Source organism: Podarcis vaucheri, assembly GCF_965113315.1.
Source record: "Podarcis vaucheri genome assembly, chromosome: 12".
NCBI classification, from domain to species: Eukaryota; Metazoa; Chordata; class Lepidosauria; order Squamata; family Lacertidae; genus Podarcis; species Podarcis vaucheri.
In genome coordinates, this window is record NC_138750.1 from 33,886,913 (window position 1) to 33,904,017 (window position 17,105).

General features: G+C 41.4%; 1 protein-coding gene across 9 annotated transcripts in view; it reads right to left on the reverse strand.

Annotated features, from left to right (window-relative positions):
• The window catches only part of PHF14 (PHD finger protein 14), a 136,239-nt gene that overhangs the window by 102,876 nt on the left and 16,258 nt on the right, over window positions 1-17,105 (reverse strand). For all 9 annotated transcript variants that reach the window (XM_082193898.1, XM_082193894.1, XM_082193895.1 and 6 more), the window contains exons 5-11: window positions 14,499-14,658; window positions 9,957-10,068; window positions 8,774-8,911; window positions 7,473-7,619; window positions 6,498-6,768; window positions 5,618-5,724; window positions 4,019-4,114 (exon numbers count right to left, since the gene is read on the reverse strand). In XM_082193898.1, the coding sequence (XP_082050024.1) occupies window positions 4,019-4,114; window positions 5,618-5,724; window positions 6,498-6,768; window positions 7,473-7,619; window positions 8,774-8,911; window positions 9,957-10,068; window positions 14,499-14,658 (1,031 nt within the window). The remainder of the gene's footprint in view (window positions 1-4,018; window positions 4,115-5,617; window positions 5,725-6,497; window positions 6,769-7,472; window positions 7,620-8,773; window positions 8,912-9,956; window positions 10,069-14,498; window positions 14,659-17,105) is intronic.

The following is a 17,105-nucleotide window of genomic DNA, read 5'->3' on the forward strand; positions in this document are numbered from 1 at the left end:
GGAATCTGCTAACTGCACTGAATACCAGATATAAGCCTCAGTGAAGGATGAATTGGGAAGCACTAAAAGAAAAAACCAGCGAAATTCATCAATCTTTCAGATACAAAGTGCCATATAACTTCCACTGTTTATAGAACGGGAGAAGCAGCTGTACAACAGGCACCAAACTGTGTAAAGTGTTCATTGTGCTCTTTTAATGTAGCTGAAAACATAACCATATGTTTTAATAATAATAATAATAATAAATTTTATTTATATCCCGCCCTCCCCAGCCGAAGCCGGGCTCAGGGCGGCTAACAACAATAAAACTAGTTCAACATTCTAAAACATTCATTATAACATTAATTAAATCAAATTAAAATCAAATTAATGGCAACCATCAAGCAAATTTTTGTGCAGATTGCCAGAGGAGGGGGTCAGGCTGCGCCCTGACAAAAGGCCTGGTGGAACAGCTCTGTCTTGCAGGCCCTGCGGAAGGATGCCAGGTCCTGCAGGGCTCTAGTCTCTTGTGACAGAGCGTTCCACCAGATTGGAGCCGCGGCCGAGAAGGCCCTGGCTCTAGTTGATGCCAGCCTAACCTCTCTGAGGCCTGGGATCTTTAGGGTGTTTTTATTTGCAGACCGTAAATTTCTCTGTGGGACATACCAGGAGAGGCGGTCCCGTAGGTACGAGGGTCCTAGGCCGTATAGGGCTTTAAAGGTTAAAACCAGCACCTTAAACCTGATCCTGTACTCCACCGGGAGCCAGTGCAGCTGGTACAGCACCGGATGGATATGATCTCGCAGCGAAGACCCCGTAAGGAGTCTCGCTGCGGCATTCTGCACCCGCTGGAGTTTCTGGGTCAGTCTCAAGGGCAGCCCCACGTAGAGCGAGTTACAATAATCCAGTCTGGAGGTGACCGTCGCATGGATCACAGTGGCTAGGTCAGGGCGAGAGAGATAAGGAGCCAACTGCTTAGCCTGGCGGAGATGAAAAAATGCCGCCTTTGTTATAGCTGTAATCTGCGCCTCCATAGAGAGGGAGGTATCGAAGATTACACCCAAGCTCTTCACGGATGATGCTGGCACTAATTGCACCCCCGCAAGAGACGGGAGTTGCCCCCTCAATCCCATATCGCTCCGTCCCAGCCAGAGGACCTCTGTCTTCGAAGGATTTAACTTCAACCGGCTCCCACGTAACCATCCAGCCACAGCTTCCAGACATCTGGTCAGTGTATCTGGGGCCGAGTCAGGATGGCCATCCATCAACAGATAGAGTTGGGTGTCATCGGCATACTGATGGCAACCCAGCCCAAAACTCCGGACAAGCTGGGCGAGGGGGCGCATAAAGATGTTAAAAAGCATCGGGGAGAGAATCGCACCCTGAGGCACTCCACACACCAAGGAGTGGCGCGATGACAATTCCCCCCCAAGCGCCACCCTCTGTCCCCGACCGGAGAGAAACGAGCGCAGCCATTGAAGGACTGTGCCCTGGATCCCCACGTCGGCAAGGCGGCGGTCCAGGAGTTCGTGATCGACCATGTCAAAGGCTGCTGACAGGTCTAGAAGAATCAGCAGCCCCGACCCGCCTCGATCCAGCTGCCTGCGGAGATCATCTGTTAGGGCGACCAGAGCCGTCTCGGTCCCATGACCAGCGCGGAAGCCGGACTGGAATGGGTCGAGAGCAGATGTTTCATCCAGAAACCTACCAAGCTGTTCAGCAACCGCTCTCTCAATCACCTTACCCAGGAATGGAAGATTCGAAACCGGGCGGTAATTGGATAGATCTAAAGGATCTAATGATGTTTTCTTTAAGAGCGGACGCACCACTGCCTCCTTCAGTTCCCCTGGGAATATCCCAGTGCCAAGGGACAAATTGATGATATCACCCAGGGGGGCCCGCACCTCGTCTGGACACGCTCTAATCAGCCAGGACGGGCACGGGTCAAGAGGACAAGTGGTGGGCTTTCCAGCTTGGAGGAGTCTGTCCACATCAGCTGGGGATATCCGGTCAAAGTGGTCCAATACTGGACCCGAGGACAGTCGAGGGGCCTCCAGTTCCTTCATTGTATCCAAATTGGCAGGGAGGTCATGGCGGAGCAACAAGACCTTCTCCGCAAAAGAGCTCGCAAATGCCTCGCAGCTGTGTGCCGAATTGTTATTTAAATTTGGCTGTCCTTCGAGGGACGTTAAAGACCTAATTATACTAAATAATTGCGCCGGGCGAGAGCTAGCGGAGGCAATGGAGGCCGAGAAGTAGGACTTCTTAGCGGCCTTCACTGCCATCTCGTAGGTTTTCATAAAAACCCTATAAGATGTTCTTGAAGCTCCGTCACGGGCACCCCGCCATACTCGCTCTAGCCGTCTGAGGTCCCGCTTCATTTTCCGAAGCTCCTCGGTAAACCAGGGAGCCCGGTTTCTGCGGGGTCGCAGAGGGCGCCTAGGTGCGATCTCATCGATGGCTGCCAGGAGCTGGATATTCCAGCCCTCAACAAGCTCAGTCAATGAGTCGCCAGGGGGAGCAAGGTCCCGCAAGGCCTGACGGAATCTATCAGGGTCCATCAGCCTCCGCGGGCGAGCCCAAATTGGCTCGCCACCTAAGCAGGGTGGGGGTGGAAAATCAATCCTGGCTTTCAGTGCATAGTGATCAGACCATGGCACCTTCATCGAGGGAGACATGATCACATCTATACCGGCGCCAAAGATCAAATCCAGCGTGTGGCCTGCTTGATGTGTGGGGCCCGAAACAAACTGGGAGAGCCCTAGTGTCGCCATGGAAGACACCAGGTCCAGAGCCTGTGAGGAGGGAGTGGCATCAGCATGGATGTTAAAGTCCCCCAGTACCAATAGGTTGGGGAACTCCAAGGCCCAGCCGGCCACCGCCTCCAGCAGGCCTGACAGGGTGGCTGCTGGTGCGCTAGGTGGCCGGTACACCAGCCAGACAGCCAAGCTCTCCTCGGAGCCCCACACTAGGCCAACACATTCAATGCCGGGGATCGATGGCGATGGTAGAGCCCTGAAAGAACAGTCTTCTCGGATTAATAATGCCACCCCTCCCCCCCGGCCCACAGTCCGCGACTGGTGGAGGACGGAGAAACCCGGGGGCGCCATCTCTCGTAAGGTAACAGTTTCCCCTTCGCGCACCCAGGTCTCCGTCACACAAGCCAGGTCAACCCCCTGCGAGGTGAAGAAGTCTCGCAGGGTGGCGGTTTTTTTGCCTATAGACCTGGCATTGCACAACACCAGTGACGGAGGTGAGTAATCCTTGCTCACCCTACCTTCGTCCCTCGGGATGGGGCGCAGATTGGAAGGGGTACGAGCATATCCATATCTCGATCCCCTTCGCCTATGACATCTGCCCCCACCGCCATACCTCCCTCATATTTGATTCTCATATTTGATTCTGCTGGTTTACAAGTGCAATACTGTACTCTTTAAAAGCTAATGAATTTAATAATTGGGAAGCGACAGTATTCACTTTTTTACAACTGACAAAATGATCAGTAATCCTATTAAAAAAAAATAACCAGCTGTACCCTAATATTCTTCACTTCCTATGAAGGACATTCCCACATGCATAATTCATTTAAAACTACAGCAAATTACATATGCTTTCAGTTGCATATTCAGGAAACAGGGGGGAAGAAAACAATATACCCTAAGAAAACCTGCTCTTTGAAAGCTACAGTGAGGGGGGGATAGCAAAGAATGTGGTTAGATTAACTCATGCTTCAGGTTTAGCTTCATCACAAATGACAGGTCAATCAGTTACACCAAATGAAAGAATTTTGCAAACAAGATAGCTAATCCAAAAACAAAATTAGGCTGCAGTTTCCCAGTAGGTAGGCGCAGAGCCCTATATACATTTCAATCAGAAATCATTATCTGCAGAATAAGGCCAGAACTTTATCAAATGTATCTGTTCAGCCTCAAAAAGTGACAGTAACAAAGAGAAAACCCTATTTTTAGGACTCATATGACCCATAAATAAATAAGATATAAGGAAAGAGGGGAGGAGAAAAACAATGGGAAAAACCAACCTGCCCAATTATTCTACCAAGCACAGCCCATATTCCTTGTCCTTCATTTCGCAGCTTTGCATTCACGTTCTGAAGTTCTTCTAAAGACTCACACAACTAAAAAACAAAGCAGTGAAAAATACTGTGGAAGTTATTTCGTACCTCGTATCCAGGAGGAGGCATTCTTTACTTATGAATCCCTTTTCTATGAGAGGTAATTAAATAATAAAATTGTTCACTCATGTCAATGCAACTGAAATCAGTAAAGTTAATCAGCCATTCAATAACACCAGAAAGAAAACATGGGCATCCATCTGGTTAGTAAGGGAGAACCTAAAGTAATTTTGTCTGACAATAAGACTATAATGGCAGTCAAGAAACATCAAAACAGTTCCACTCTGTTATTTCCATCTGTAAAGATGTGCCAGTTTTTCTACACAGGGAATCAAGATTTCAGAGCTATACATCTGCACACTTGAAATAAGAAAATATGAAGCCTTGTCACATTTTTTAAGTGTAACTGGGAATGATGTTCTCTCCTCCAGACTACTATTTATTTTTTGACAATTCCAACAACTATCATTACTTTCATGGGGTGTGCTTGAATGCACGGCCATGTCTTGTTGAGAACAAATAAGAACAGCAATACAATAGGTAGCATTGAATTCTCTAGTCATGTCTTCCATTCCTTGTGATCAGTGTGGCATACATGTGTGTATTCACACAGCAGTCGCTGCAACATTGAAGGCTTCCCTCAAATATCCCAAAAGTATCCACTGACGGTATTTCAAATCAATACTTCTGTTTACATCAACCTAACAGGAACAACACATCGCCAACATCCCATATATCTAAAGTTGCATACAGTGGTGATCAACAAAGTGGTTCACTAGGTAAAATTACTAACAGCTGCTGCCTGGTGACCGTATGGGAAGAATCACAGTTGGTGATAAAACTACGCATGCTTTGAATACAAAAGATCGTAAGTTCAATTACTGACATCGCCAAAGAAGCGGATAAACAGGTGGTGTCAAAGACCTCTTTGTAAGATCCTGGAGAGCTGCTGTGAATCCAAATAAAAAATACTGGACTAGATGGACCAAATTCATGGTTACTGAATGGACAGGAATAAGGAGCCCACACGAGCAGAGGGAACTGCCCAGTCAAGACCTATGTCACTGTTCCCATCTTTTTACTTCGTTTCTTATTGTCATTTTAGTATTTCTATTATGTCTGTAAGCTGCTTGAATATTTTCTGTGAGTAAAGCAAATAATAATAATTTGGCAATCCCGGACTCTGCCATCCCCATGATTAAAGCTAGGACTTGGAATTCCTCCTCAGTTACCCTAAAGCTCAAAGGGAACACCTCAACGCAAGCAACTTTTTATGCTCATGACCGTGAGCAGATGCACAGAACAAGCGAGAGTCAGGCTCTTGTACCAGACTGAGAAAAGCTGTATAGACGAGAACCTCTGAGAAACATCTTAATCTTTTAGTGAACAGCAGGTGACGGTTACTGAACGACCATTTGATTTAAGATGGGTTTTAGTGGAAGTCAATGGTTTTCTAACTATAGTTTTATTTTAAATACAACATATGATTTGAAACACATCATTTACCTTGTTATATTCTACATGAAGTTTTTCCTGTTCGTTCTCCAGCTTATCCTTAATTTTCTTCTGTTCTGCCATATTTTCTTGGATCTGGATCATGCGCATGTTTCTCTCTAAAATAAAAGCCAGCACTTTCTGTATTTCCTTTTTCTTTCTTTTTTTTTTTTTTGAGCATGCAAAGCAACAGAATGAATGTAGGTAACAATACATCATATGACAACATTTCTTCGCATTCAATGTCACATGCAGAAAACACTCTCTGCAGCTGAACAACGCTTACGATATCTCTAAAACATCCAAGCTATGGATATTGAGATCAAAGGCAGATAAAAAACAAATACTAGTAAGTAATTCATCCCTTGCAAAGCAGAAAAGGAAGGGTGACAGGGGCAAGAAACCCGATTGCATTACTGGAGGGTTTTTACAGAGCTACGCTTGCACCTGATCTCAATAGCAAGGGCTGAGGGAGGAAAGAAGCAGCATTAACACCAATTAATATTGAGTTAGAATGCACTCCAAACTTTAAATACATTTTTAACTATCCCACACATTATTTTAACGCAACATATATGAATATTTACTTGGCTACTTGGGGGCAGCTTTGTTGCTTTAAAATTGTAACGAGGGAATGATAGTGCTCACATACAGGAGTATATGGGTGGCTTGAAGTTTAAAGCAACTCCACTCTTTCATCTGTAAACCATCCCTTAAAAATCTAGACTGAGGTGGCTAACCTGCAGCCTCTGATTGTTGCTGGATTCCAACTCCCACCTGCCCAGCAAGCCAATGTTCAGGGATGATGGGAGCTATAGTCCTGCAACAACCGGAAAATGAAAGGTCAGCCATTCCTGGCAACAATGCAAAGCACATATCTTTTCACCCTTACCAAAATAATAATTGACAAAATCAGCGGTCAGGGCTGGCTGTTTGTGTTTTCTTCTTCCATCCACACTGGAACTGGTATCTGAAGTATCCACTGGAAAGATGTCTGTGCTAATTCCCATTAATTCTGCTTTGCGCATCAGCTTACGTATTGCTGAAGCGCTGCTAGTGAGCGGCCGTGGCAGTTTCTCCCTTGGTACCCATGCCTGTGGCCTCGTGGTACGTGCTATTTCTGACTTAGCACGATACTGCTGTAGTCTGGCATTAATTCGGGCCTACAAATTTTAAAAAAGCAAATCAAAATAAAGCTAAGAAGCACATAAACACTTTTGCTAGAAAATTTAATCTCCATTTCTAACACTGAACACACAAATCTATGGTGAGAGAAGATTGCTTTTAATAGCGCAAAAGAACTGATCCTAAAATAGTCTCTGGACTAGAAGAGGTAGAGTTTGAAACAGATGTATTTATGAGCTTCCTCAAGAGAAATCCAGTATTGGTTTCTGTTCTCCATCATGCTGATCCTTCACAATTGAAATTCAGAATTCTCTTAAAACTCAATAAGGAACAAATACATCAGCAGGCAAATTTTCCCAAATATCTGGGTAACTCAAGCTAGAAATGGGTAACTCAAGCTAGAAATTGTTCAGGCTGACAACAGACTGTGGCAGAGGTAAGTACAAAGACTCAAACTGGGGGGAGCACTAGCAGGCTTGGGGTGGGGTTAGATTTATTGAGCTGGAGGAAAAGTGGGGTCACAGAGCTATCATGCAGCTGGGAGAGGTACACATGCTTATACACCTGAGTTTAGATTATCTGCAAGCAGGTGAATAGTGATTCTCAAACATTTCATACTATTTACAGCCATATGCATTTTCACTGGCAGTCACAACAATTCCATCCTTTTCCCTCTGCCCTGATCTTTCTCACTTAGTATGCTATATTAATCACAAATACAAACTTGGCTTGGGTATACTACCTGAGCTTCTGGTGACAGTTGTTTCTCTCTCTCCTGCAAAGACATTTTGCAATAAGATTGCAAAGCCAAATAATTCTTGCGCTTCCACTTTCTATCCATCCTGTCTGCATGTTGCTTGCAGTAAGCAAAAAAGGGATCTGCAATATCCTGTTCCAATTAAAATAAAAATGAAGAAGGCAAAAGCTTATGAAAGAAAATAGTTTGTCAGCCAGGAAAAGCAGTATTTTAATTATATTTTATCATGTAATTTTAAATTGCCATTATGTAAGCCACCTTGAGAGGTCCCCCCCAAAGACAGCCTAAAAGTATTCTAAAGTAAATGAATAGGATAAATAAATAGGATGGTACACGTACACACACACACACACACACATTTTCCACAATTTTGTTAGGTAGGGTCTGAAAAAAATGATTCTGATGGCTTTTAAGGTATTTTAAGCAACCAAAGCTAGATTAACGTAACATCACTACAAAGAATATGAAACTCTTGTTTTGATTCAGCTTTTCAAACTCAGTGCAAAGTTTACAAATTAAATAGCCACATGTTTATCTACATATAAAAGATACATTAGTTTTAATTGTTTAGCTACTCATAAGTGGTATCACTACAATCTATGTAAATGTTAGAGGTAAACTTTCAAGTTTAATCTCATTTCCAAAGGGGCTTAAAGACTGAGTATCAAGCAGCTATTTCTGTGTGCCATTTTCCAAAGGCGTTAATGTAGAAAGCAATTACATACATGAATACTGTATAGAATGGGGGAAATATTTTCATACATATATTGAAAAGCATATTTGTTTCCCTCTGCTCATTCAAACAACTAAGCAAGTTTTGCACTGCCACACAACTTTCTTTTGTTTCCAAATGCTGCAGTATACATCAACATAGGTAGCACAGGAGGAATGCTTGACAGATAATCTTGGAAAAAAATAATCTGACCAAAATGGTGGATTGCTGGTGGATCAGAACCATGTATGATTAGAAAGTCATTGAGACGGAAGGGAATTGAAGATCATAATCACTCTCCCCACACATATTCATCTTTCTAGTATGGAATGGATCCAAGAAAGATGATTCCTGCCAAAAATGTCTACATGTTTCAGGGGAAAAGGTTAAAAGAAAAAGAAGGGAAGGTACAAAATACGCCTCCTGCATCTCAACACAGGAAAACTGAAGCAATCAATATTAAGTAAGGCAATCAACTCAAATATTTCTTAGATATTTTAACACATCAATTTGAAGTTTTAGTCATAACAAAAGTCACCTGGGTTACTTTCACTAATGCAGAATATTATCATACCTCTTCAGCTGCTGCTTCTGACAACAGGCCTTCCTTCTGAGCGCAAGTCACATGGAAATATGCTCGGCACATCCCAGCATCACAACTAATGCAAACGCCAGTTCTGGCAAAACGGGGATCTTCACAAAAACTGCATTCCTGTAGCAAATAAATGAGAGAGAGAACATTAGAAAAGTATTATCTTTATACAGTGACGTCATACAGAATAAAGTAGTAACTTTATATAGTACCTTAAAATGTACTATATATTTTATAGATGACAAGAATCAAACAAAAGGGAATGAGAAAACGAATAAAACAGAAACAGAAGTATATATAAGATAGTACATTCAACCCTAACTACAACTTTCCCCTACTGTCAGCAATAGTTTTCATGTAAATTACCATATCCGTATCTATATATGCTTATTAGAGTGGGGTATTTGCATAGGACATTCCCCAAAGATAGGACATTCTATCCCATCTTTTGACATGCCAAGGCAGGTTGCAGTAAGTGATACACACTTAAAGTCCACGGACAGCAACAACGTACATACTGAAAAAGATGTCCTAAAAACAAACAAACCCCTTTATTACATCTGATATACCATTTAAAAGTTTAACATCAAGACAAGAGTTAAAAGTGTGATCTTCAGTGAGCCACGTTTGAAGATTCCGGTTGGGGATGAGGGAAGGCCACTCAAGAATTCACTCGAGGATTAATTGTTTGAAATCTCATATATTCTCAGATCAATATTATTGTGGTCTGATGGCTAAATCTTTACAGTACTGTAGAGGATTAATTGAGCTGCCCTGCATTTACTTGACTGCCCTGTTATTAGTACTTTTATAAGTAAAGCCCAGTGTAAAATTACAAGCCTTAGTCCTTTGGAATTAGTTGCATAGTTCCTATCGAATGAGGGTTTCATAAGAAAATTGAGACTATATATAATAATCTTCATTATAACCAGATTATAGAGTTGGAAGGGGCCCTGAGGATCATCAAGTCTAGCCCCCTGCAGTGCAGGAATATGCAGCTGTCCCTTACGGGGATTAAACCTGCCACCTTGACATTATCAGCACCATGCTCTAACCGACTGAGCTACGTTTTGAGCGTTTAGCTGTAATGAACTGAAAAGGAAACAAACAAATATAAGCTACAATCATACAAATTATCCCCAAAATATATCTATTTGAATGTTACCTTAGCACCATATTTGGAATAGTTCATTTCTGTAAGAGTAACTGGCCGCAGTTTGTCAATATCTCCAAATGCTACTCCTGGAACATAGAGTGCACAAACAATGTGGACCCATCTATAACAAAAGAGGAAAGCATTTACGGTTCATTTCTGAGCACTAAGAAAATTACAGACAAGGAAAGAACAGTTTAGGTGACCCAGATGTTAATGGGAGCTTCTACAAATACTACAAACATTAAGTCGCCATGGTTTTGAAACAACTAAATGATGGGACAGGAATGTAACTTTTTTGTAATAACAATTAATTAATATGTACTTCAACAATATTTCACAATTCCCCTTTGAACGGATTAGACCGAATTAAGAACCTGTGATAGTCTCCCTACTGTTTTAGCCAATTTGAAATACAATCAATGGCGGAGAAACCCTATATAGTGCCATCCTATACAGCTGGCTTTCATACACATATCTGCTCCTGGTTGGAGAAATCTATGCAAAATAGGTTTTTGTTAACCCTGTGCTAGCTTAGCACTTTCAGAAAATTTACAAATGCACAGCTCAGCAGAGAATTTATTCCCACTTCCCCTACAACAGCTGATCAATAAAATTTTACCAGGATGTGTCCACTGGGATTGGGGCGGATATCCTGGGGGAAGAAGGGGGAGCCTGAAGTGTACTGATGATATGAATGTTTTATATTCTGTATTATTTAATAGGAATCTGAAAGCAATCCATCCATATGCAGAAGCTGCTTGAACATCTTTGCTTATATTATAAAATTGCTGCTAGTTTGTTCTTAAGCAGAAGGGCAATTCTGATCTATGTACATGTCTTGCACTTCCAGTGTGAAGGCCTTACGCCAGGGGCAGCCAATGTGGTGCCCTCCAATGCCTTGAACTACAATTCCCATAATCCCTGGCCACTGGCTATACTGGCTGGGGTTGATGGAGTTGTAGTCCAAAATATTTGGAAGTCATTATTTTGACTACCCCCGTCTTAGATCTTACTCATTTGAAGTCACTTCTGAGTCTTTTTTATCAATGTTTTGAGTTTTAGGCAACACTGAAATATCTAGCAATTTGCCCCCAAATATCAAAATATTGAAGCCCCCAACTTTAAGATAGTCTGTTTTTTTTGAAATTCTAGGAGTTTCCCTCTTTATGAAATGCCACTGATGTGCTGCACTGGTAACAATTTTACCAGGGAAATAGTTGCTCTTATTCACATTATCTTCTATTTTTTTTAAAAAAAAAAAGCCAAGGTTTTGGCTGGTGATTTTTGATAGTACGTTTTAATGCAACCTCCCCATTGCACCCTGCAGAGTTCAATATAAAGATACACATCTTCAACAAGCAGCTGCTTCTCAATTTAATTTGCACAGTTTTTTCATGCTCCACTGGTGTATTAAATGCTGCTGCACTCTGTAGGAGTTTATCTATGATAAACCCAACAGCTGGCTGCTTGCTTCATACTGACCTTCTCAAAATGTTTTAGTACATGTCACACAAGTACTGTAGTATTACAGATTTAAACTGCCATTTCAGTATGATTGGCACACAAGTGTCTCATTTCCTTAACCACCTATGTATGAACTCCATCCTGAATCTTTATTAAAAGCACAGAAGTCAGTCAAGTTCACAGCTGAGGCAGCTTCAGCTGCATTTAATACCAGTGCCTAAATGTTTTCCTGCTCATTTGTTTAGCCGCACATGTTTGAGAACCTTGTAATTAAGACAAATTGGGTAATCAAAGAAGAATAATCTTTCTTGTTACTTCCCCATCCATTTTGCTCCAAGCTAAGATGACAGATGTTGGTGAAGGGAAGGGAAAAAGCTGAAGCAAAATAAAGACAATAGTCTTAGCCCAGTTAGTATCATATCATATATACAGAGCAAAACAATATATCCACATTGGTGCTCAGGAAACTAAAGAGTACATGCAAAAAGTAGATTTGTTTCAAATTAACCATTCCACTATCTATTCAACCTCTTCGATGGGAAGGGCAGAGAAAAATCATCCCTCATTAGAGAGAGAATATTAACAGGTTTAGTTTAACATTCTGACAATTTTTTAGTTAGAAAGGAAAGCTATGTTATTTGTTTGTAGCACATAATTTGGTGTCCTGGGATCACAGGAGGTTTGACAGCCGTTTTCAAAACTCCACATTGGCATCATGTACACACAAGTGGCAACCACAAGAAAATGTATTATATTCCTAGCCCTTAGAATGAATGTTCAAATGTTCAGCCAGTTTGGAACAGAATCACTAACATTGCTTTGACCTTATCCAAGGAAAGGAGTTTCAGGGGGGCAGGGAGAGTGAACTTAAAAAGGACAGCTTTTTTTTTTCTTTCCCACCTTCCTGAAATCTTTCCCTATTGTGCCAGTCCTGAACCTATGCACTTTGATGTTATATAACAGTGTGATGAAGAGTTTGAAGACTGAGAAAAGAGGAAGGTGTCCTTTTAGCACTCCTGAAATGTTCCTGTATGGCACGTAGTTGTTGTTTTTTTTAAAAAAAAAAACCCAAATGACACACATCCCTCCAACTCTAATCCCCCTTCCAGAACACCACAAGCTTTCAGAGCTTAAGCAGACCAACTCTGTCCCTGCTTTTCTATTCTTTTTCTCAACCGATAGCCTCAATACTCCATGGATCAACTGTCCTCAACATTTCATAGGCCCAGGAAGAACGATAGGGTCTTGAATGGTCGTTTCTTAATATCTTTTAATTTACAACTAATATGCAGAAACTGCTACCTTATTTTGGGTGGTCCTGTTTGAGCTCCAGATTGACAGGCATGGAACCTCCCAGGTCCAGTAATAAAGGGAACAAGCGGGACTCAAAACAAAACTTTGCAGTGCCTCTTCCATCTTTCCTGTTTAGGAGTCCAACCAGCCATGCGCTTCCCACACCTATACTTCCATTGCTATGGCTGTTGAGCATGTGCAGTCCTGGAAGTTTACCATGTTTGTTTTTAACTTCCACAGTATCTTTAAGTATCTGATTTTAACCTATTTACTTTGGTAAACCTCAGTGCGCTACTAAGAGGCCAATATATTCCTCTTGCCTTATATTGGTACACACCACCCCGAGTTCACTGTTAAGGGAGAGCAAGGACAATGATTATGAAGGGGGAAAATCCTGTTTTTAAGGGTTGTTGCTACAAGGCACTTCTACACAGCTGGATAAAAGCACTAAGTTTTTGAAAGTCTAGCTTCATTATAATCTGGGTTCAATTTATTTATTTGTTTATTAATGTAGAGTCTGCCAATATGGCTTCAACAAGTCCTCAGGGCAGCTTACAAAATAGGTTGTTTTCTTACACTTGACAATTGAACAAGACGTAAATGCCAAGATTTTTAAACTTGGAGTGCAATTCTTTTAAATGCAAAGACTCAAATTACAGTCTACTGTGTGTGGTTTCAAATGCCAACATCCATTTCAATAGAAAGTGTTTAGTATAGAGCCAAATTCAAAATGACAAATACAAACCCATGAATACAAGAAATTTATGAATGGTTTAAAATTGCTGGGACTTCTGATTCAATATATTCAGGATATTCTAAGCACAAAAGGGCAAATGGAACCATGCTCAGTTTGACTGTGTGGAATGTCCTGCTGAGTTTCAGAGGTATTGTGTTAATAACAGGAGCAATGAAATCGATTAAGCTTGAAAGCACCAGGTCATGTTTGGCAAGCTTGTTAATGCCTCACCAAGAAATATATTCCAGTGTCTTAAACAGCTCGATGGCAGTCTAAAAATTCCTTAACAGTTATGGGATGACAGACTGCAAAGTTTTGATATGGGGCATATTTCCGCACAAACATTTTGAAACAAGCAACTTCCCAACATAAAACTTCCCAGTTATGGAACTACCTCCTATTAACATCTATCTGTCCCCCACATTATTTTAATTCAGGCAACATCTTATGACCTTTTTTTCCTGGCAAGCCTTTGGATCGTAAGAGTGGCTTCATATGTATAATTTAATGCTGACTTTTATGTTGAATCACATATTATATTTTGTATTGAATTTGATTTAATTATGAGTTTTTGTTGTTAGCTGCAGTGGACTCCCATGAGAGGAAAAGCAGGTATACTAATTGAAATAATAAAAGTGTGTGTGTGGGGGGGGGATACCTGAGTACACAGAAACCTATGAGAAGACTACCCAGTGTCACAAAGTGAAAATTTTATAATTCCTTAAACTGTGTGTTTTAGAACACAGTACACGGTTCTGACCAAACATTTAAGTTGTTTGTTTAGTCCTCCTCCTGAGTAGTTCATAAACCTTTAAGGTGCAACAGAACCTGTGAATTTATTCACAGAATTATCCTAGTAAACCCCTACTGCAGAAGCAACAGCAATGCTATGTTTCTCCAATAGGAATCTGGCTATAGTCTAATCTACCACTGGAAAGAAGGAAAGAAGTTATGCCTGACTTTCCAGAATGGGCTTGGTGAAGAAAACACATGACTGGAATAAATTGAAGGATAACTTTCAGGAACCTATCCCTCTGATGACAGCTCCCTTAACTAACCTGCCAGCATCCGTCTCCTTGAAGATTCCATCTTGGTTGGGGCAGAGTTCACAGCTCGGAGAAACACCACATTTGCAGGCATCACAGAACCATGGCTCAGTGGAGTTTTCTGAAGCGGAGCTCATAATAGAATCACTTTCGCCGTCAACACCATAACAACCTAGGAAGATAGAAATACGAATGAATTAAATCAAATAAATGTTATATCAAGGGATGTATTTAAGAATTAATATAAGACATGGAAAGCAAGGGCACATGGAGCTATACAGTAGGTAAGGCAGAACTGACAGAGCTCTTTGAAGGAGGTGGCCAAATTGACATGTGTGTGTTCACGGTCTCAATTACAGGGTTTTCGGATGCAACACCTGATATTCACTTTCTCCAGCCACAAGAGCTCTATTACACTACTATGAGCTTTCTGGAAAACTGTTGTCTCTATGCAGCCTTATTTATAAGGAGAGAATAAGGGAGATAACTATTCTGGATGAAGTAGCTACTCAAAAAACCAAAAGCACCTGCCTTCCAATTAGTAAGCAGTAAGTAGAAAACACCCATGCATTTTGATTTGTCTCTCTGTAACTGTGCAGATTGTTCCCTCGGCAAATGAAAGCTACATTTATTTATTTTTTACAAATTTGCAGGTACTACCAAATGGCTAATTAGGTCACATTTAGCAAGGTTGTTTGGTTGATTTTGGAGCATTACACATACCCTCTGACAGGAAGTCATATTCTGTTAATTTGGACAATTGACTGTGCTTTACTGGAAGAGGATTTGGGATTAATTCAAAAGACATCAGAAAATACTGCAGTATTTTAAAGCAATGATTATTCTCTGCTTTAACAACCTATTACTATGAGTGATTTGGGACGTGGGTGGTGCTGTGGTCTAAACCACTGTGCCTCTTGGTCTTGCCGATCCAAAGGTTGGCGGTTTGAATCCACGCAGCGGGGTGCAAGCAGATAACTGGTACAGCCACAGAGGGAAGGTGAAGAGCATTTCTGTGCGTTCTGGCACTCATCATCGCACCAGAAGCAGTTTAGTCATGCTGACCACATGATCTGGAAGGCTGTCTGTGGACAAACACCAGATCCCTTGTCCTGAGGTGAGATGAGTCCCCATAGTCGCCTTTGACTGGACTTAATTGTCCAGGGGTCCTTTACCTTACCTTTAACCATATGGGTGATTTCTAGATAACATATTGAACGCCTCCTGCAAACAATTAGATTTACTTCAGCTGACTAGAAAACTCAAAGAAAGAGCGAGATTGATTGATTGCAAAGAGATCTGAAAGCTCAACTATGGAGAAATAGTTGCACTATGCACCTATTTTATTATAAAGTAACCAGTTCATGTAACTCTTAAGAAGATGAATTCTTCACTGTGTACAATGCCAAAATTGGAGTAAACAAAGGGATATAAAAATATTTTTAGGAAAATTGCAGTACATCTTTAATTTATAGCACCAATGCAAGGACAATTGCCAGAAAGTGAATTACCCACAACTACATTGCCTGCAATGATATGTACCAGACAGTTTTCTTTAGACATGCTGCAATCAGTACATCAGGAGAACTGACACCCCAGCTGGGGGTGCTGTGCTATTACAAACCAGTAAGGAGATTTTAGCACAAAAGCAGTTATCTAAAGTGACAGGCCAGAGCTTAAGATTTTATTTTTAAATTTATCCACAGAAGGGCAAATCTATCCAAGGAACACTTTATAAAATATACTTTTTTTCAATTAAAACAAGTAACATCTTCCTGAAGCACTGATAGAAATTTGTCACCCAGATCTTAAAAGAAAAAAAATGTTCCAGACATGGATCTAGCAAAATGTCTGTTATTATGAGGGACCGTAAAGTGCAGAAAGGTATGGCCTTTGAATATCAGGAGCAGGTGGCAGATTTTACCACCCACACCAAATATATTTCAACATCCAACACTTTTTCCTTTCCACCAAGAGTGAACATTCATTTAGATTTGAAAACCGTGTCAGCCTCAGGGGTCAGTACCATCAGGCATCTGTTGAGGGCTCTCAGAAGGGGCTCCTGCCAGTCCAGAAAGGTTGGTTTCAGATTCCTGAACCTGGCACACCACTCAGTCTTGAATTAAGAAAATATGGTGACCTCCTGATGCTGGAAACCATTGTTTTAAACCAACGAAACAATCACTGCCCATTGTGATTGAAAGTATTTCCTAGAAAGGAAAGTCTAGACTGAGCTCAAAACGTAACAGGCTGCCTCCAACCCAGGCAGCAGAGAACAAAGTGAAAGCACCAGTTCTCAGCTATCTGGAGCTTAAGAGGTAAGCTAAATGGAAGCACATAAGCTTGCTGCTTGTTTCTCTACAGTGTGTGGATTCAGACTCCATTGTCAAGGCCAATTTGACCCCAATCCATATTATCCTTTAAGCTGCAACAGACACTGTCAGACATCTAGACTTCGTCCAAAAACCCTGATTATGAAGTTTCACCATGTGAAAAGATACATGTTAAGACTGTATCTTGGGCTGTGAGTTAAAATGAGCAATCTGCATGTACTATCACTGAGTTGATTGATATTTACACCCGTCCTCTTGTCTTCTTGAGTTGCTCATCTGTATTTTG